This window comes from Atractosteus spatula, chromosome 8, assembly GCF_055471065.1.
Source record: "Atractosteus spatula isolate fAtrSpa1 chromosome 8, fAtrSpa1.hap1, whole genome shotgun sequence".
NCBI classification, from domain to species: Eukaryota; Metazoa; Chordata; class Actinopteri; order Semionotiformes; family Lepisosteidae; genus Atractosteus; species Atractosteus spatula.
The window spans coordinates 16,816,630-16,836,627 of NC_142713.1; the positions used below are offsets into that span (position 1 = coordinate 16,816,630).

The following is a 19,998-nucleotide window of genomic DNA, read 5'->3' on the forward strand; positions in this document are numbered from 1 at the left end:
AACCGAATAGCTAAGTAATTCTAAAATGTCATCTAGCTTTAAAAAAGAGTCTGGGAAGCCAGTTTCAGACACCCACAACTCTTTATGTAAAAAATATGTTTCTTAGTCTCCTTCTTAAATTAACTTTTAGTTTCCAATTGTGAGTCAATGTCCTTGTTGAGTTTGAAATAATTTATTGGGTGCACATGATACAGTATATACTAGTTTTATATACATAAAATACACTTAGGCTGTAAAGCTATAATATCCTTTTTCTGGTCTGCTGACCTAAACTGAACACAACTTTCTAAACAAAGTCTTTCTAACATATTGTAAACTTTAAGCACATACATGTACAGTATGTCCTGAATTTTCAATATGGAGAGTGTATTTTAATACTCCCAGTATTGATGAGTTTTTTAATCTTTCAATTAACCAGGCAAGGGGCTGGAGAATAGCTGAAAAGACCAATCCAACAAGTTTGATAGGTTCAGAAATTAATTAATCAAGAGGTGGCTTACCTGAGATCATGAGATGATCATGAATAAACATGAGATCTGTTAAACAATTTAGTGACAATTTTAAATGAAAATCTGTCTTCAGAGACCAAAGCTGACTTACAGTAACTGAAAAAACGACCTGCTTGATTGATCAATTGATCAGTGCATCTAATCTTGAAATAAATAGTTGATTTAGCGGCTTTTCACTGAACAACTTCCATCAGCCTTATTAGGTGTTCATGCAGAGTTCGCAAGTGACACTTTCACTAATTCCAGACAGAACCCGTTTAACTCGGAGATTAGCAACAGTTACAGTTGTGATTTGTTGCGCATTTACTGTCTTCTCTCCTGGTCTAGGACTAAATGCTCCGAGAATACTATTTTCAACTATATGGAGACGTGTGTGGTGTACAATAATCGCTACTACAATATTTACAATGTCTCTGATAAAAGACTTGATTGTTAATAATGATATAAAACAACCTACATGATCTAATGAAGACAGTGGTTGCTCTGCCTTTCAAAGGTAAGTACGTTTTGTAATACAGTATAAGCACCGAAAACAAGGAGCACTTCATGCTTTTTTTCTTTAAGCCTTAAATAATTAATTACACAATTAAAGTTGGATGGAATATAAATATAATTTGTACTATTAAAAAAACACGCTTGGGCGTGCTGACATCACACAACCCACTCTGACTCCTCCTTCAGCCCCCTCTTCCACAAATCTCTCGCATCAGTACCATTCCTCGTATCCTCACAGCAAAGACGAGGGCAAAAGGTACCCCAGCGCTTCGTGCAAACAGCAGAGAGACGGAAGAGGGGAGCATCATCAATCTACTCTCAGCCAAAGGCATAAAATATTAGAGCAGGAAAAAACATAAACAAGTAAAACAGGCGATTTAAAACAGGTATGGAGAGCCTGTTAGATAATCCTATGAAAGCCGTCCTATATCTGAAAGAACTAACCACCATTGTGCAAAACCAACAGAGTCTGATTCAGACGCAAAGGCAGCGGATAGACGAGCTCGAGAGGAAGGTGGAGGAACTGATCGGCGAGAATCGGCAGCTGAAGGACCATCACCAACCCCATCACTACCACCACCATCATCATCACCTTTCCCCTCGAAGCACCAGCCCGCAGCCTCCTGTGTTACTGCACCAGCACCCGGGGAATAAAGCCGGAGCCCACTCCGGTCAGCCTCAGCCACAGCAGATTCAGTCTTTACCGGCAAAGACTCAACATCCCCCTCCACCTCCGCCGCCGCCACATCAGCAGCAGCAGCAGCAGCTGCAACTGGTGCCCGCTTCGCCTCCGTCCCCTAAACCGGGACAGTCGAGCCCAGACCCAGCGGAGGAGAGGAGAAGCCCGTGCTGCAAGTCTCTCGTCCCACAGACACCCACAACACTCTGCAGGGCTGTGGGAATCGCAAGGAAACCGGAGTGAGTTGATTTTATCCCTTACGAAATTACATTTTGTTATATATTTCGTTCCTTGATCGGAATGGTATTTTTGTTTTGTTTTGACGCCTACTTTAATGTTTGCTTATTTAGTGCGTAAAAACAATGGAGAGTTATTATCATTATTACGACGACGACGGGGTAGTGTCGTTAATAACATAATGCATTTTTTGGGTTTTCTCTTTCACTTGTGTCAAAGCAAACCCCGACATATGTGGTTGTACTAGCTCACGCGAAATGATTCATGCTCTTCCCGGTAGCATTCATATAACATTTTTCTTTATCAAGTTGAAGTGCTTGTTCCTTAGGGATAACATTAATTATTCCTGAATTAATGTTATCAGGTTGAAAAGCAAAATCATAAAAAAACCGACAGAGCTTTGAAAATTTGCTTTAAAAGACGCAGTTAAGTCCTCGAATCAAATTATCAAAGGTGCGTGAGAGAAAGTATTGTCCGTTAATCCTGAAGTCACAACTTTAAACTTAAAACAAAAGATGATAAAAATGACATAATTTGTGTTCAAAGCACAGTGTTTTATGTCAGAACAGTCAAATCCAATGACAACGTAGGACTTCATAGGTACGTTTCTGACAGCGTCAGAATCAACGACGTACGTTTTGTTGATTGTAATTGTAGTTAAAAACCTACTTTAAACGCTTGTGTAAATTAGTGTAATAATAGGAGTATTTGCCCTAACTAGGTTCACCATACTATGTGAATTCCGTATACACACCATCTGATAGATAAACCATTAAAAAGGAAAAATCATTTGTTTTAAGGAAGCTTACTTTCCAGAATGCTCTGTACAGTTTTTATTCTAATACAGTAAGTAGAAGTATCAAAACATTACAGAAAACAGCATACAGTATATATCCATATAGTAAGTGCTATCTTTGTAATGAATATGTACAGTATGGAATGTATTAGCTTAACAAATAAACTAAAGGTAATTATTGTATGGGGATACATAATATGTTTAAAACAGTAGTAAAAGACTAATGCTTGATGAATGCAAAGGTTTAGTAAAAGGACAATTTATGACTCATAACTATACAATACTATTTCTTAGCTTATAGCAGTTTTGTATGATGTACTGTATAAATGCAAAGAAAGAGCATCATTCTTTGAGTTTTCATACAGATTTTCATAAGATTGCTGTTATGTTGTTTTCCGTGAAGATATTGCATCAAGCGGAAAACTGCTCTTTGAAATGACTTTTAATTACACGCTTCTTTATTTTTCTGTTGTATAAAAACTTGTGCTTGCTGATATTTGTTTTTTTGAGAGACTGAATAACTGTAGATCACATACAGTAGTAAAGTATGAACTGACAAAAAAGCAACAAACACTGTAGGAATCCCAATAAGAAACATGCTGGAGGTTAGTGCGGAACAAGACAGGATAGTCCATTAAAGGGTACTTTTATGTTAATATTGATATTTTCTGTTCTAAAAATGTTTATACTGTATTTATAGTTAAAACATGTCTGTTGATTGTAATAAATTGCACAGCCCTTTTTCATATTATAATTTGATCATGCCTTTATAGTACTGTGACTTTTGCTGTGAATTGCTGTGAATGAGAGGTGGTGTAAGCTTGAGACTTCTTCTTTTTGGGAGGGTCCATTTTCCCAAATTCAAGTGGATTTTTATTATAATGGAGTGGATATTTATTAGAATTGCTTTATATTCCCATTGTCTATGGTTAACATTAGGTAATGCTTTTCCAAATTTTTAAAATGTTGTATATTTTCTGTTGCAATTATGTTTTTTATTTTTACAATATTTAGGATAAACATGTACTGTAAAAAGAAGTACCTCCTTCATAAATAGCAGTGGTAGTAATGCAGGCAAAATATGTAAGACATAATTGTACCAAAAATGGCCCCTTAAACTGTGGATGACTTATTGATATTTCCCAGGGAGAGAAACCCTGCTTTATTGTATAGCCTTGGAGTAGTAAACATTTAATCAGTGAGTAAAAGTGTTGGCGCCTGCTGATGAATGCTAGATATTGATTGGCAGTTTGTTGTATGCTTGCGGTTTTCAAAGACAACAAACTGACAAAGAGTCAGTGGCTACGTGGAGAGACTGGTATTATTTTTGGCATTATGTGGAGTCTTATGTGTTATGCAGCAAGACGTAGAGCAGTGGTAACAACTCTGGACTCCGCAACAGAAGGAGGAACAGAGGGTCATGGGTCTAACACCCAGGTGAGACTGTTGTCATATCCTTGCATTAGGTAGCTCTTTGTTTCCCTAGTAAGCACACTGATGTATAAATGAGTATATATGAGTCTCCAGGTTTTCATTGTAAATGAGAATATGTTCTTGATTGACTTACATAGTGAAATCAAGTAATACGAAAGATCAACAACAGAAACACTATTAAGAAATAGATGATTTTTCCACCCTATTTGTTAGTCCCTTAGAGGCTATGCAGCATGTAATAGGGTAAGTAATGGGTTAAAACCATTTGTGTTTATAGGGGACAAAGATGAGAGAGACGCTCCTCTCATGTGATCAGCTAATGGTCAAATCGCTCTTCTCCTTACTGTGTCTAGATGGAGGTCAGATACTGGTGTTGCAAATGTCATTCTGAAATCCAGTTCATTTAAAATATGAGGTATTACAAGGGCTTTTTTAGTGGTGCCACACTTTACTCGTGTGAGTTATGACACAAATAAACCCTCAACATTTTCTGGCACAGATATTATACATTTTTTTGTTTTGGAAAATATTAATGGTGAATTAAAATGTTAACAGCTTTTAGTAGTATAGCCAGCTTCAAAATACCCCATAAATACAGTACTGGCAGCACTGCAGTACTTTTGCAGACAAAACAATTATAAAATTGTGGAGAATTAGACTGTCCAATGTATCATAATTTCCACTGCAGGTTTCATAAGAAATCACATTTCATCTTATATACTGCCACTATAGTAATCGCATACATAGTTATCTTTACTTTCAGATACTCTATGAGCTATAGGGATTACAGTGGTTTAGAAGATTCAAGGTCAAAATATCTTACAGTATGGGCAACAGTTTACAGTAAATACCGTATGTTGAGGGAGCTTTCCATGGTGCTGAATCTTTCTGTAAGCATTTTGTTAGGTCAGGAGTAACAGATGAAGGAGAAGCTGCGACAAACAATGAAGACAAAAGGCATTATGATGTAAATTTACTGAGTCCTACAAGAGGAAAGTAATTTCATTTAAAATCTGGATGATGTGAAATGCCATTTTTAAGCTCTTCTAATCATTTTTAAAATATATGATAAACAATGTTTCACAGAAATGCATGAAGAACAACATGATTTGTTGTAATATTATAGGTAATCTAATTTTGTAATATTAATATTATAAGTAATATAATATTGTAATATTCCAAGTATTATAAGTAGTTTTGTTACCTGCCTTCTTGTTTGTACAATTAATTTGTTTTATTTTGAACGCATAATAGCTGGTCATTATAGTATGCTAGTACTGTATATACTGTAAAATAGTTAGTGAGCAAAGTACAATTTGAATTGTGCCTGCATAGTAAACAAATTGTTCAATTTAAATGATATCACTATTTTTCTCCTGCTCTGGTGGTTTGTGAAAAATGACTAGATCATCATTTTTTAAACAATGTAATAACAACTAAATTATGAAGTGCTTTTGATTTTCGGAAGTGGCAGAATGTCAAAAGACAGAGCTCATTAACAATACAATTTTGCTAGATTTCCCTTCGTTTTGCCATCATTAATGTTTATATGTTACTTAGTCATACAATATAGACAGGATTGTTTTAAAGGGATTTAGAATTCACAAATAATTTTCCCTCCATTTACATTTGGGTAGTTGAGTTCAAGTATTTTTTTTATTCAAACCAACATACTGTAACAACAGCTCCACTGGAGAGGGAGAAGGGAAGATGACATGTTCATCCTCACAGATATTTTGAATCACTTAGTCAGCTGTCTTTGTTTTAATCCTGTAATGATAAAAAAGGGCATTAGTACCAACTAGTGGCCAGTCAAAGCTCTAACTGATATGATACCGTCCCATCAAATCACTGTACTGGTTGGTGCACAAGATCTGCCAGCTGTCTCCAGCCCGCCAGACCCCATCAAACTGTGTGTAGCCATATAACCGTGTCAAATATCCTGGAAATAGCCACTTAAATTACACTTTTAAGATTCCTCCATATCTGTTAATGTATGCTTCTTCAAGAACCTTTGCAATACTCTAGAGTTAGATTTTTAGAGTGGTTGAGACATGAAAAATCATGACACACCATTCAGTGCAGTTGGATCTGATGCATTTTTAAAAGGTTTTGTCATAAGTAGATTGGCAATGTTTAAGATTTAAGACAGTCAACAAACTATAGTAGGTTAGCTTAAATACTAATAAAAGATAAGAACCTTCTCCACAGTTTACCATTTTTAATGTTGCACAATTTTTTCGCTGATGACAATGTTATTTGCAATCAGTGTTGGTACATTAAAGCACCATTCAAGCCCCAGATTAGTAATATTACTCTTAATTTTCTGCAAAGACTGGTGGTGTGAAGTAACTTCTATAAAATATTGGTTTGCAAAGTCCAGTTTTTTTAAATGCAGGCAAAGTAGTGGTGAAAATGCTGTGAAAGTCATGATCTTGTTTTCTGTGGGGGCTGCTTGACGTCAGTGTTAGACACGAATGCCACAAGCTGTGTGTGAACTCCGGAGAAGCAGCCTTTCGAAATGCCAGTGCACTTGACATTATGCAAAGCAATGCAGGGAGAGAAAACATTGTGATGCATGTGTCATGAAAGTATCTTGCAGTACAGAAAAGCTTTACAAAATATCTACCTGATATATTACAGTATATTACTTCAATGTCTGAAGATGAATATATCCAAACAAGGGCATATATATTTTCCAATGCCCCTGCTGATTATGGTTCATATAATCTGCATAATAATACGGTTGCCACTCTTTCAGACTCCAAAAGTCTTGTTTATTATGAATGTCATACTCTAATATTTATTCTGAATGCAGAGCCTTCTGTAAAAACAAAGTTTGAAAAAATGTGTTGGATGAATTAACAAAGTATATTTTTGCAAGCATGCTACTGTCTCCTACAGTATGTGCTGTCGAAATGGAAAAGTAGAATTTGTCAACAAAATTGTGTGTCAGTTAAAACTCCAAAAATCAAAACTGAGAATACACCTAATAATGAAATACTTTACATCAAAAAATGATTTCCTAGCACAAGGCTTTATTCATAAAGGGTTAATGTTATTATTGATAACTGGGCTTTAGTGAACACATTCTGTTGTCGTGTCTAAAGTAATGGTAGCCTCAAACTCAGATCATTATTAGCAAGAAAATACAGTATATCTCAATTTTAAGTTAAAAAGTGTCCTGTCCTCCAAAATTATAAAACATACAATACAATGGTATGATCAACATGTAGCCGGATCCTGATAGTTTCCAAAAGCTGAGCAAGACTGGTACTGGTCAGCCCTGGGATCCCTAATAGTAGCCAGTTTACTATTATAAGTGCTGTTAGTGTATCAGTAGGTGGCACTGTTATCTTTGGAGCAAATTTTTCTAACCAGTGCCCCAGGATGATAACTGGGAACATTGTGTTATAGGAGGTGTAGTCCTTAGGATGAGATGTTAAACTGAGGACTTGATTACTTGGTCATTAAAGATCCTGTGTCTTACTGTTCGTAAGAGAAGAGATGTCAACTCTGTTTAGTCTTATTTAATTCTATGTATGTTTTATCAAAACCCCTTAATGTGATTGATGAAGCAGTTTCTGATTTCTCACTGAATCTTCTGTATGATGGGGCTGTAGACACATAATGTTTTCCATACATCCAGAGGCATGTGCTGCACCTCAGTGCTGGATGTACTGGATCACTTCCTACATGTGAAGTGATAAGGGAATGTTTGGGATGAAAAAACATTCTACATATTCAAACATCCATCCATTTTCCAAACCATTTTGTAGGGGTAGCCAAAGCCTCTCCAGGCAAGCAACTGGTGCAAGACAGAATACAACCTGGACGAGATGTCAGTCCATCACAGGGCACACACAGACACAATGGACTGTGGGTAGAAACCGGAGCACCTGGAGGAGTCTCGTGCATATCTTAGCAATTGTTATAATTCTAAAAAAGACACAAATATTTCCCTATTACAGTGTTGTGTTTTGCTGTAAAGACTACTACTTTTGTAATTTTTAAAACAGATATGTACTCTTTATATATTGCCATATTTCCATTATTTTATAAACATCCCAGGGGCAGCCACCCTCACGATGCAGGATGGAAGATGGCAGACTCAGTTTTAGACTGTATGGTTTTACATAATTTTCCATTAATAATGGAACTTGAGTGCCCTTTTTTTGCTGTATTTATTTATATGAAGAAACTTTGTAGAATATTGCAGGAAACTTCAGAATTTCATTGTTAATTGGAAACATATAATGTTTCCGCTGTAATGGATACATTTATTGAGCCCTCTTTAAGGGGGAGGGATGCCGCAGAAAGCACACAGGCCCTCAACTGTAGCAGCCCAACCATGTCATTTCTGTTTTCGCTATAGAATAAAAAACTATTTTTTCACATATTCAATTCATTTTATTTATATATAGCGCCTTTCAGAACAAGGTTGCCCCAAGGCACAATATGATATGAGCCTTTGACCAGAATATCAATCAGAGGTTTGTGAGACTTTGTATTTCTTCTAGTTCTTCTTGGTGGGTCTGTGGTCTTCATTTAGCTTGTGCTGGCAGGCTGCTCCCTTTATCAAAGTTGCCTGTGGGGTGCTTAGAGTTTTTTTACAGAGCTTGAGGCCACCTATTTTCTTTCAGATTCATACACAATGTTTACAGCATTCCTTTGACTTTATCCCTGCATTTGATATCTCTCTATCCCTTGACACATAATCCTTAGGCGTTTACACAGCCTCTCAGGGGATTCACCTCACTTTAAAGCTTACATCACCTCTTGACTGCTGTACTTAATTGACCCTTGCAGTGTGCCATGACGTTTTCTTGTTTCATCCTGCGCAGACTAGTTCTAGGAGCCCAGATAAGGGAATTGCCAGAAATGAAAGTACAAGATGAACTGCATACATGATGAGTTTCTCACTTGGTGGCGTAGCTACAACCCCATGGCCGTTGCTATTTTGATCACTGTAAGAACTTTCAACAAAAAAACATCCATACGGGGTATTTATGACTATACGGTATAAGCAACATGCACAAGAGCCCTATGTCAAAAGGGCATGTATCCCTTTATTGTGTCTGACCTCTTTGTTACTTTCTCCACATTCATTATTCACCAAATAAAGCAAATTATAATTAAATTATTCAACAAAATCAACCTACCAAATAAATTAATTTAATCATGCTATTGTGGTATGTAATTCAATTTTCATCATTTGACTATTGATTGAGTAATGGCAACAAATTATTTATTAAATTAACATTTGGCAGTTCGTTCTTGTCTATTGGTTCCATAGCTCTCTAGAGAGAGGTCAAATTTGACTTTCCAAGATCAAAGAGCTCCATCTGAGGCATGTAGTAGGACAGTAGAGGCACTTACCTGGAGCTGAACTCTATGGCCTAATGTTACAAATTCAAACCTGGTTAAGGACACAAGCCACCGGTGACCTGTTGTGGAACTGTTTATTACATACTGTACTGTTTCAACTGTTTAAAAGAAAGACAAAATTTTATTAAAATTGTTAAATAGTAAATACATAAGGGTGAAATCCTGATATCATTCTTTGAACTGTGTCTTTAATATGTTATAAAGGATTAAAAACCACTGGAAGAAAATTACTAATCTGCATAAACAAATGCGGTAATATCTGAGCATTATTTTCAGTGAAGTCTTCATACATGTGTGTGCTCAGCTTCTGACTTTAAATGGTGTTTATGTTTGATGTTTAAATGCTAGTAGATATTCAATCATTTGATTAATGGCACTTTTACTTATTATTTTGCTATTTTTACTGGTCATTGTACCCATTAACTGGAGTCCAGAGAAACCTTCAATGGTAAGAGTAAAAATTCAGATGAGAAATGAATATTCATGTGCAGTATTAAGGTCTACCAGTTCAGTTCAGGAAGCCTAGATCTCACTGTTCCTCTTTCATAGGGATTTCGCTCTGAAGCCTCAGCAACAGCCCACACCACATCATTGATTTCCATTGAAGGTGATTGTTGGTGGGTTTTCCATTGAACATCAGTGTTTTCATTTGCAGATAACTGACTAAATGGACTAAACTTGGTAATTGGAATTTGACTTAATACACTGTACATTTATTTTGCAGCATTTCTGTTGTGTTAATTTATTATAGGGACAAATCGTTTGAGCTCTGTGGTCTTATACATTAATTTGGCACAGCGATACTCTTAAAATATAGTTATTTTTCTTTTTCTTTCATGCTGTTAAAGTTTAATTATGACGTTACAGAAACTATCTTTGGTTTTATTAGCCAAGTGTATGAGTCACCTGTTTCATTACCTTCCTGCTTCTGATCATCAGTAGCTTAATTAGAACTGTGGGGAAGGAGTGTGGGTTATATTTCAGTGAATACAACTCCCGAAGCAGAATTATTCTTAATAGTAATGATAATAATACTGTATATCATGAATAATACAAATGGTAGAAATGTAATGGTGGAGGATGGATGAAACAATGGATGAAAAAAAAGGATGAAGTGACCATATTATTTATATACTGTAGACATATTAACCACATTATTTTTTACTATTATATCAATGCTTTACTTTGCATTTGCAGAAATGACCTCAAAAAATAATAATTTTCAAAAAAAGCTGCCTCTTCCAGCATAGCTACATATGTCTGATTTCTTGTTTCTTTCTTGGTTAGTGTGTATTGTTACCATTTGTTAATAACAGTGTCTCAGCCAAGAATCAAGATAGTAAAACACTACAAGAACATACACATCTGGATTAAAAAAAAAATTATGATGTTACTAACTCTACCTATCTTTAAACCTATCTTTAATTCTATACATTGACACAAATTAACATTTTATGTTATATCATGTTATTGTTGCTGTAATATTCTTTAAAGTTTAGGAGAGGTACAGTACAGGAATATGCTAAAGATGATTGTTTTTTATATTAAAAACAATTTATGTTCTTATTTTATTCAGAAGTGTTGTGTAAAAAAAGTGTTTTTAAATGTATTATTTAGTTGTCTTGATAGTTATTATAATAGTTTATAGAATTAGTGGAATTAATAGAATTAGTTTAGAATTTAATAAATATACCATTAGTACTTTCACTTATTTGAAACCTAAAATGTTAATATAAGCTTAATATAAATATAATATTAAATATAATAAATAAATATAATATTATATAATAAATATAATAAAAAGCTTACTATAAGTCTTAATAATACACAAGGTTAACCTGATCAAACAAATGACACACTGGATGATAATCTTTTTTTGATAAAAAACAACATTTATTTATCCTCATAAACTGCAACATTCAATATTCATGTGTGTCAAACTGTGTGAACATTTAGATTCAGTAACTGCTGGCACCCCATTGAGTAGGAATGACTACAACTAAAAGTTTCCTCTAACCATCTGATTTGAGTAATTTGTGGAATTTTGGCCCATTCTTCCTGACAGAACTCCTTCAACATTTGAGGGCTGCCTTGCATGGACAGCTTGCTTTAGGTCCTGCCACAACATTTAGATGGGCTTACTGTAGGTCCAGACTTTGGCTAGACCATTGCAAAACAAGGCATTTCTTCTCTTGCAGCCATTATTTTGTATATTTACTTGTATGTTTAGGGTCCAAAAAACCCACTTTTGGTTCAGCTTCAGGTTACAGATGAATGGCCTGACATTCTGCTCTAAAATGTTCTTATACAGCACATAATTCATGGTTGTATCAATGATGGCTGCCCTTCCAGGTCCTTAAGCAGGAAAAGCAGTCTGAAATCATCACACACCCACCATCATGCTTAATGGCTGGGATCAGGTTCTTCTGTTTAAAAGAAGTGTTTGGTTTTTGTCAAACTTAACGATTCTCATTGAGATCATAGAGTTCTATCTTGGACTTGTCTGTCCAGAAAACATTGTTCCCAAAGCCTTTGGGATCCAAGTGCTGTGCTCTTTGGCAAACGTCGGTTAGACAAACAGGGTTCTTTTTGGGGAGCAGGGTTTTTTTTCTTGCTGTCCAACCATGAACACCATTCTTATACAGTCATTTTCTGAAGACTGGGTCATAAACAGTCAATACCTCTTAGGTGTGAGTGGTCTAAAGTTCTTTGGATGTAACTGCGGGGTTCTTTCTAACTTGTTGGATGATTTTCCAGGTTGTTCTTGGGGAGATGGTAGGATGGTATCCTGGGTAAAGTGACTGTGGCCTTTAACTTTCTCTATTTGTAGACTTAACATAGTTTCAGAGGAAAAGGTTAAACTATTGATTAATTTTTGGATTTATCATAATGTTTTTTTATCATTTATCATAATTCTTAATCATTTCTACACTTTTCTTATAGAGCCAGTATTTTTTTTTAATTTGTTGGATACCCTCCTGCACAGGGGCATATGGCTGGTTAGACTGTCCCACTTGACCATCACCGTCATCACATGGTAGAGTCCCAAATCTTTAGAAATGGTTTTGTAATCCTTTCTGGACTGATGAGCATCAATACCTCTTTTAAGAGATTTCCTTAGATCATTTCCATTGTTTCCATACAGCTGTATGGTGAAACCCAAACTCACAATGCTTCTGACTTTATATAAGGTGAGGTCTTCCAAACCAAGCCCCCAAGATCTACATAATTATTTCAGTACCTGATTGTAATTATTCCCGTAACTGAGCTCATGAAACTAGGGATTCACTTACTTTTCAACATTCCTTGTATTTCAATTAGTCATTGTTTGTTTAACTCATCATTTTGTTTCATGTGGGATGGAATTGATTACTATAAACCTTACCAGATATTTACATAAAAACTATTTTCAGTCAACAAGGCTATCATGATAAAACTGAAATTTCCACATTTATCTTGGGGTTCACAAACATATTTTTAAAATTTTTATCTCAGCACTGTATTTTTGACAGCTACCATTCTACAACATGACTAGTACGTACATATCTATATATTTCTAGGTTGTGTTTTAATTGGTAGGTATGTTTAGATGTCTTAGAAGGCATATTGTGCTCTTTAACCCAACTAATGTTGCTTTTGTGTCTTTGGTTCTAAGTGGGTTAGCATGTGTGTAAAATTAAAGATTTCTCAGGGAGTCTGAATGCTTCTTGGTTTATGAGAGCAAGCATGGGCATTTTCTTATCAGAAAACGTGTTAGTGTCTGAGTGAGTGTTTCTGTGCATCATAGGCACTCTCTATCAGTGCCTATGCAGTCTTTATTTATTTCTTAGTGTTACTGTATGTAATGCTATGTGTGTTGTATTTTCCCGACAGTATGCATTCTTCTGTATGTGTCTACATATTACCTGTTCATTATTTAGATGTGCTAACTTTATCTCAAGGCAGAAATCTTAGGTTGCTTCTTTAATCAGAGTGTGCATCTGGCTTTTAAGGTGAACTGAAAAGGGGGCTGGAACAGGGAGCAGGTGTGGGAGATGAGTACAAAACAAGGAAGAGCGTCCTTAAGAGGAGGGGTTTACAAACGTGACAGGGTTTCTCAAAAAACAGTCAGTTAAAGTAGGGGTTGCTGTGATGTTTGATAAGCAACTGATGTTGGCTCTGTAGATGCACAATTATTGATGATGTTTGTGCCTTATCCTTAGAGAATATTCCAATGGATTAAATGTATTCAGTTACACTGTTTTATATTGAGTATAAATCTTTAATTTATTTATTATTTCCAGCATTTTGTATGCCATATAAACTTTACTATAATCCTTCATGGTTCAAGTTCTGGAACAATTTTGGGTACCAGTTTTATACTTGAGGCCCTGTACATGCCTGTGAACAAAATGTACTGCCCGCCTTTACTTTCATGCTGTGATGATTCCCATTTACATAATATGCTTTTTTGGTTTCTAGGCATAGACAGAATTCTCTGAAATATTGTCATTATTCAGTGCCTGAATGCATTTTACTTTTTTCATAATCGAATTTGTAATGGATGCTATGCATTTAGACTTCTGTTCTTGATTGCTATATTGATAAGAACACCTATCTCAAAGAACATTTCGTACACACTTTGCACAGGCATTTATATAAATGCCACTCATGGAATCTTTTGAAGACTTTTAGGTCTCATGTTTAAGAATGCTGCAGTTTTAAAATGATATGCTATCAAGTACAGCACATGAATGATAAATGGCAGAAAGCTCCATGAAATAGTTACAATTTCTGCTGTTATTCAGCAGTACCCATCAGTCAACTTCATCATCTCTGACACCTGCAAAAATATGAGGAAGCCAAATTATTGCTTTGCCACCATCTGTTGTTTCTATTGACATTTAATAAGTCCTGATGTCTTAAAGTATTACCTTAAATATTAAGGTAATTACTACTGACGTCAGAAAAAGGTGATGGGAAATTAAAAAAAGCTTTCATCATACTGCATAATCACTACAGAAAAGATTGGTAACTTCAGATTTAAATCTTTTGTTTTAAGCAGCCCTTAAATATTTCTCAGTATCCCGTTACTCCCTTAGCCCCATATAACACCTCTTGTTCTTGACCTCTTTTTTGTTAGTCTGTGCTAGAAAAAGAGGACTCTTCAGGTGGCTCTTGTAGGTTGTGCATCAGATGAAAGCCTTATACCACAACTGTGAGCCTTCAGTGATCACACTGATCTAGGATGGCTCTTTTAGTTGGGCTTTTCAGGTGCTCAAAGTTGCATTCACAAATGGTGCCTTGAGCAACAAGGGACTTGTGCAGAGTCATAAGAACATAGGAAAGGTTACAAACTTGAGGAGGCCATTGGGCCCAATTAGCCCATTTGGTAGTCACATTATTGTCAACCAAAAGTAAACCTTTTTGGGTAACAATCTTTTCCTTCTATCGCATTGTTTTTTTATCATCGTATCAGCATGATATTTTCTCTGTAATATTAGTGTAGTATGGCATATAGGTATTATGATTAAGATAGCCCAGAATCTTATGATGCCAAGAGAGGGGACAGAGAATTGTTAAACAGACCAACATAATCATTCAACTTTTTAACTACAGTCAGATCACCCAGCCAGATCAATTTCTGCTACCATGATAGGCCCAGGTGTGAGTACTCATCCAACAAGAGTTCTCATTTCTGACAGTAAACAATCCTATTCATAAAAATAATAATAATAATTGCTTGCACTTATAAAGTGCTTTTCTGGACACTCTGCCTTAATGATGCAATGGCAGCCATAGTGCGCCAGAATGCTCACCACACATCAGCTATTGGTGGGGAGGAGAACAGAGTAATGAAGCCAATTCATAGATGGGGATTATTAGGAGTCCATGATTGGTAAGGGCCAATGGGAAATTTGGCCAGGACGCTGGGGTTACACTCCTACTCTTTTCGAGAAACGCCCCTAGATTTGACACAGATAGTCAGGACCTCAGTTTTACGTCTCAACTGAAGGCCTTTTTACAGTCCTGTCACTATATTAAGGCATTAGGACCCACATAGACCGCAGGGTGAGTGCCCCCTGCTGGCCCCACTAACACTTTTTCCAGTAGCAACCTTAGTTTTTCCCAGGAGGTCTCCCACCTAGGTACTGACCAGGCTCACACCTGCTTAGCTTCAGTGGGTTGCCAGTTGTGAGTTGCAGGGTGATATGGCTGCTGGCTGTAAAAATGGACAAACAGGAAGAGACCTTTTTTAGAGCTCGTCCTCTAGACACTCCCAAAGCATATCTTTAAAAAAAAATACTTGTAAGCATAGAAATGCCAATGTTTAAGGCATTTGTCTATACCTTGGATGTGAAAATGCTCACGGATCACTTTTCGGTTTTCTTTTTTATTTTCTACGATCTCATCAGTCTTCATGAGACAGTCAGCCATTACGAAGGCTTCAAACTGATGATCATGTCATTGGCGATGACAACAGTAGGATCTTCAGAACCTTCAATCATTTTTTAAGGACTCATGGCTGCAACTGAACTCATTGCTTTTCTGTAGTGTAAAATCTGGGAGCTTCACCATCATTCAGAACCACAATATTATGATAGATTTCAGTATATCTCTCAACTCTTTTGACCAAGTATTTAATGAGGTTTCTACTTACGTTTAGGGAGATAAATGTTTTAATAGGTGGATGGCATGGTGTCGCAGTGGTTAGCATTGTTGCCTCACAGTGCTGGAGCCCTGGGTTCAGTTCCTGACCTGAGATGCTGTCTGCATAGAATTTGTATGTTCTCCCCATTTCTTCCCGCGTTCCTGTGGATTTGGATCTTGTGGAAACCTCCAGCCAAGGCAGTCCAGTTTTCTTCCACAGGCCAAAGACATGCTGGTGGGGTAGTTGGTCTCTAGGAAATTGGCCCTGGTGTGAATGCATGTCTGTGTTTGCGTCTGTCTGCCCTGCGACGGACTGGCATCCCTTCCCGGGTGTATCCTGCTTCATTCCCGTTGCTTGTCAGGATGGGCTCCCCCCACAACCATCTCGAATTTATGAAGGGCTAAGCTCTCACTGGTGCCATGAGCCATACTGCTGTGATTTAAGATTTAAACTTGAAAACCATGTAGCGTGACCTTACTGATGCACCATCATAGACATGCAGTTTTCACTATTACTACCAATCATGTTTTGTCTGTTACAGACACAAAAAGTAAGTGATGTGGCAAATCAAAATAAAAACAACTTACATGAAGGAAGAGAGTGAGGCAGAGAGAAAGAGAGACACTTCACTGTGTTGTACAGGAATTCATCCTTGGTCAGGATGCTGTGCTATTTTTCTGTAGCAGCTGAGCATAATTAATTTTGTATGACATTTTTATTAATTTTTTTTTTAATTAGTCTTTTCAGAGGTATTTCCTCCTCAGTTTCCATCACAATGGCCATGATGCATCCTTCTATTTAGAACAGCTAGTTAGACCACCTAGTGGTCAGTTACATCCATTTTGAACCTTTAAGGAAAAGACTTTCTTCATTTTATAGTATATGATTGAGTTTGAGTCATGAATGCAGAGGCTGTAGTTTGCAATGCACAGGGCTCTCTGTGCAAGACACCTTCAGGCATTTTCAAACATTTTGACGCCTTGAACACTGTCAGGTCCTATGCTGCTAACTCAGTTTCACTTTGCCTTCTTGAGTGGTGAAGCTGTAGTCTGAAGCTCTATTTCCTGCTTCAGACTGCAGCTCCACTTCTCTTCACAGTGCTGTTGTTTGATGGGAATACTTTCTCCGGCATCAGGCTGATGCGCAAGCAGCACAGATGACAAACAATTAAGAGATCAATGAATAGCATCTCAAAGAGCAGCATTTCTTAAACTATTGGAAATTCATACTCAGTGTTAAAGTAATAGAAAATGATGATAAGCTCTCACATTAATAAAATACCTGTTGCATTTAGATGAAGCCATACAGCGTGCCTTCAAACATGATCTGAAATTTTGCAAATTCATTAACCTAAAAGTATATAGGACTTTTTTTATTTAAACTTTGGACCAGTAAATTTAAGAATGAATGCTGTTCGAAACCCAGACTAGAAGCTCAGTTACAACATACCCAAGTCAGCATGACTCTATCATGAGAGCTAGACTGGATACTGTGTGTAGCAGTGCAGCAAAATTAATTACTATATTGATTCAAACCTCAGGAGGTCTCTGAAATCCTTGATCTTAACCTCTCGTACATATTTTTTTCTTAAAAGTGAATTATCCCATAGAAGTGTAAGGGTTCAGCTTGATGGATTTCTCTCATTGTCCATTTGCTTATAAATCCTGTTTTCAGGCCTGGAATGTTAGAGTGCAAATAAACATGCATTCTGACCTGATAATCTGTGGGATAAAAAGGCTTTTTTCCATAGTTTCTTCATTTAGCAACTAGCAAATAGAGGTGGTGAAAGTGGAGCTGGATTTCATCCATCTCATTTCATCCAATGGCTTTGACTCATTTAGGCAAACTCAAAAAAATCTTTTTTTTTTTCTGTACCATCTTGAAAGGTCAGGCTAAAAATAAACCACATGAACAACCACATGAAGAAGAAGAAAGCCCAAATTAAAATTTGCAGGTTATATAACAGCCCCTAGAAAGTTACTTTTCCAATGACTGTAGATAATTCAAACTAGAATATAATAATTTATTTCACATAAACATTTTCTTTATATTTTAAAATAAAAATAAAATGAGCTTTTTCTAGTTGAGTTAAGACAATAAACCCTTCATATATTCACATTTATTAAAAAATAGCATAGTAACATGGGAAAGGTTACAAATGAGAGGAACAGATTTGGTCTATCTTGCCTGCTTTGTAGCCTGTAAACTTTTGGAGTCAAGCGACAGTACTTCTAATAGCTTGTTACATTTTGTTGCATCATAATAGTAAAATAGATCTAATTAAGAAATGTCTACTATCTTCTATCTATTTAACTTTGTGTCATCTAATCCCCACTGTCCTTGTTAAAATAATGCTTCGGAGAAAAGAATGGTTTGGAGAAACTGCATCAGATCTTTTCAGGGACAGACTTATTTCAACATCTCAGTACTGTACATGTATGTTTTGCAACAGTAACTAACACTTTTGCTCTTTGAACAGGATTGTTTGTGTAACGTGATAAAAATGTATACACTATTCTAATTGAAGTCTTAACAGTATATTGTATCATCTTCACATGACTTCCCTTAATTGCCTGTGTATGTAATGTCTCTCTAAGTTTGCCCAGAGCTGTTGCTTGCCAGATCACTGATTATCTACACCTGTATGCTCTTAAAGAGACAACATTTTTGCCTTCTTGAGAAGAAGCTCCACCCCTAAGCCGTAAAACATGCAATGTGTGTTCTTGCAACTTGCATGAGATTCTTCACACTACTCTACATTACGTTTTATTTGCCCAGTTCTCAGTGGTATGTAGGTCTTTTTGTAACTCCTTTATTTCTTCTTCATTCTTTTCATCTCCCACTTTTGTGTCTTTAGGGGTGTAGGAGTCCTTTTGTGTCTCCTACAGATTTTCTGGTATAGTATTTGTTCAAAAATAAATGTGATTGATAAAAATAACAGTGATCCCCATACAGGAGAACATTAGAGAGTATATGATTTCCAAGGGTTCTTGTACTGTATGTACAGTATGTTCTTATATGGAAAATGTATGAAGCTAATATTTTTAGTGAGTTGAGACTGTCTCAAGCAGGGTGTGTTTTATTTTTAAATTAAAATCTCAAGAGGAAGTGAACTGATTAATGTAAATGAAAAGATAGGTCTAAATTTATTTTCTCACAGCCTGTACCTAATCCTGGTTAAGCAGTGCCTTAAAAGCTATTACAAGCAGCTCATCTGCTATGGGGGCATTTTTAAATATAATTTTCCCCGCAATCCAGGAAAATCCTGCAGTGTCAAATGGTTTTGTTATTTATTGATTCTAGTGGACAGCTGGGCTGACCACGTCACAGAGGAATCTGAGGCTGATGTAATCACTGACTGACAAAGAGGTATCAGGGCTGTCGCTTTGAAGAAGTGAAACAAGGCTGGCTGTTTGGAACTGCCAGTAAAGAGGATACCTTACAAGCTTTAGATTGTGTGACTGCTTTACCAACAGCTGGGTAACAGAAATGTCACTTAATTTGTCATAAAATAAATTAAAATTTATATAAATTCTCCACATATTATTTAAGTAATTAATTCCTATTTTGTTCAGAAATATTATACTTGTTTGAAGAAACCTGCATATTTACATTTTTTGAATGTCTGAGAGACACTGGTTAAGCACCTACGAAATTCCTGAGTTTTTATTTAGATTATTTGTCTTTTGGCACATTTACACAATAGATCGGTAAATACAGATGCAATAAACTCATACTTCATTGGATGTTTCTTCATTACATTAGTTTTATACTGTATGTTAGCATTTGACCTTTATTATGGTTGTGTTTTGTGTGCATCCTTATGCTC

The 19,998-nt window shown here is 36.2% G+C and overlaps 1 protein-coding gene across 1 annotated transcript in view; it reads left to right on the top strand.

Moving 5' to 3' along the window:
- Nucleotides 1-162: 162 nt before the first annotated feature.
- Nucleotides 163-19,998, top strand: part of iqsec3b (IQ motif and Sec7 domain ArfGEF 3b) — a 225,971-nt gene continuing 206,135 nt past the window's right edge. The window contains exon 1 of the mRNA XM_088923128.1: nt 163-1,922. Within this exon, the coding sequence (XP_088779254.1) occupies nt 1,393-1,922 (530 nt within the window). The 5' untranslated portion in view covers nt 163-1,392. The remainder of the gene's footprint in view (nt 1,923-19,998) is intronic.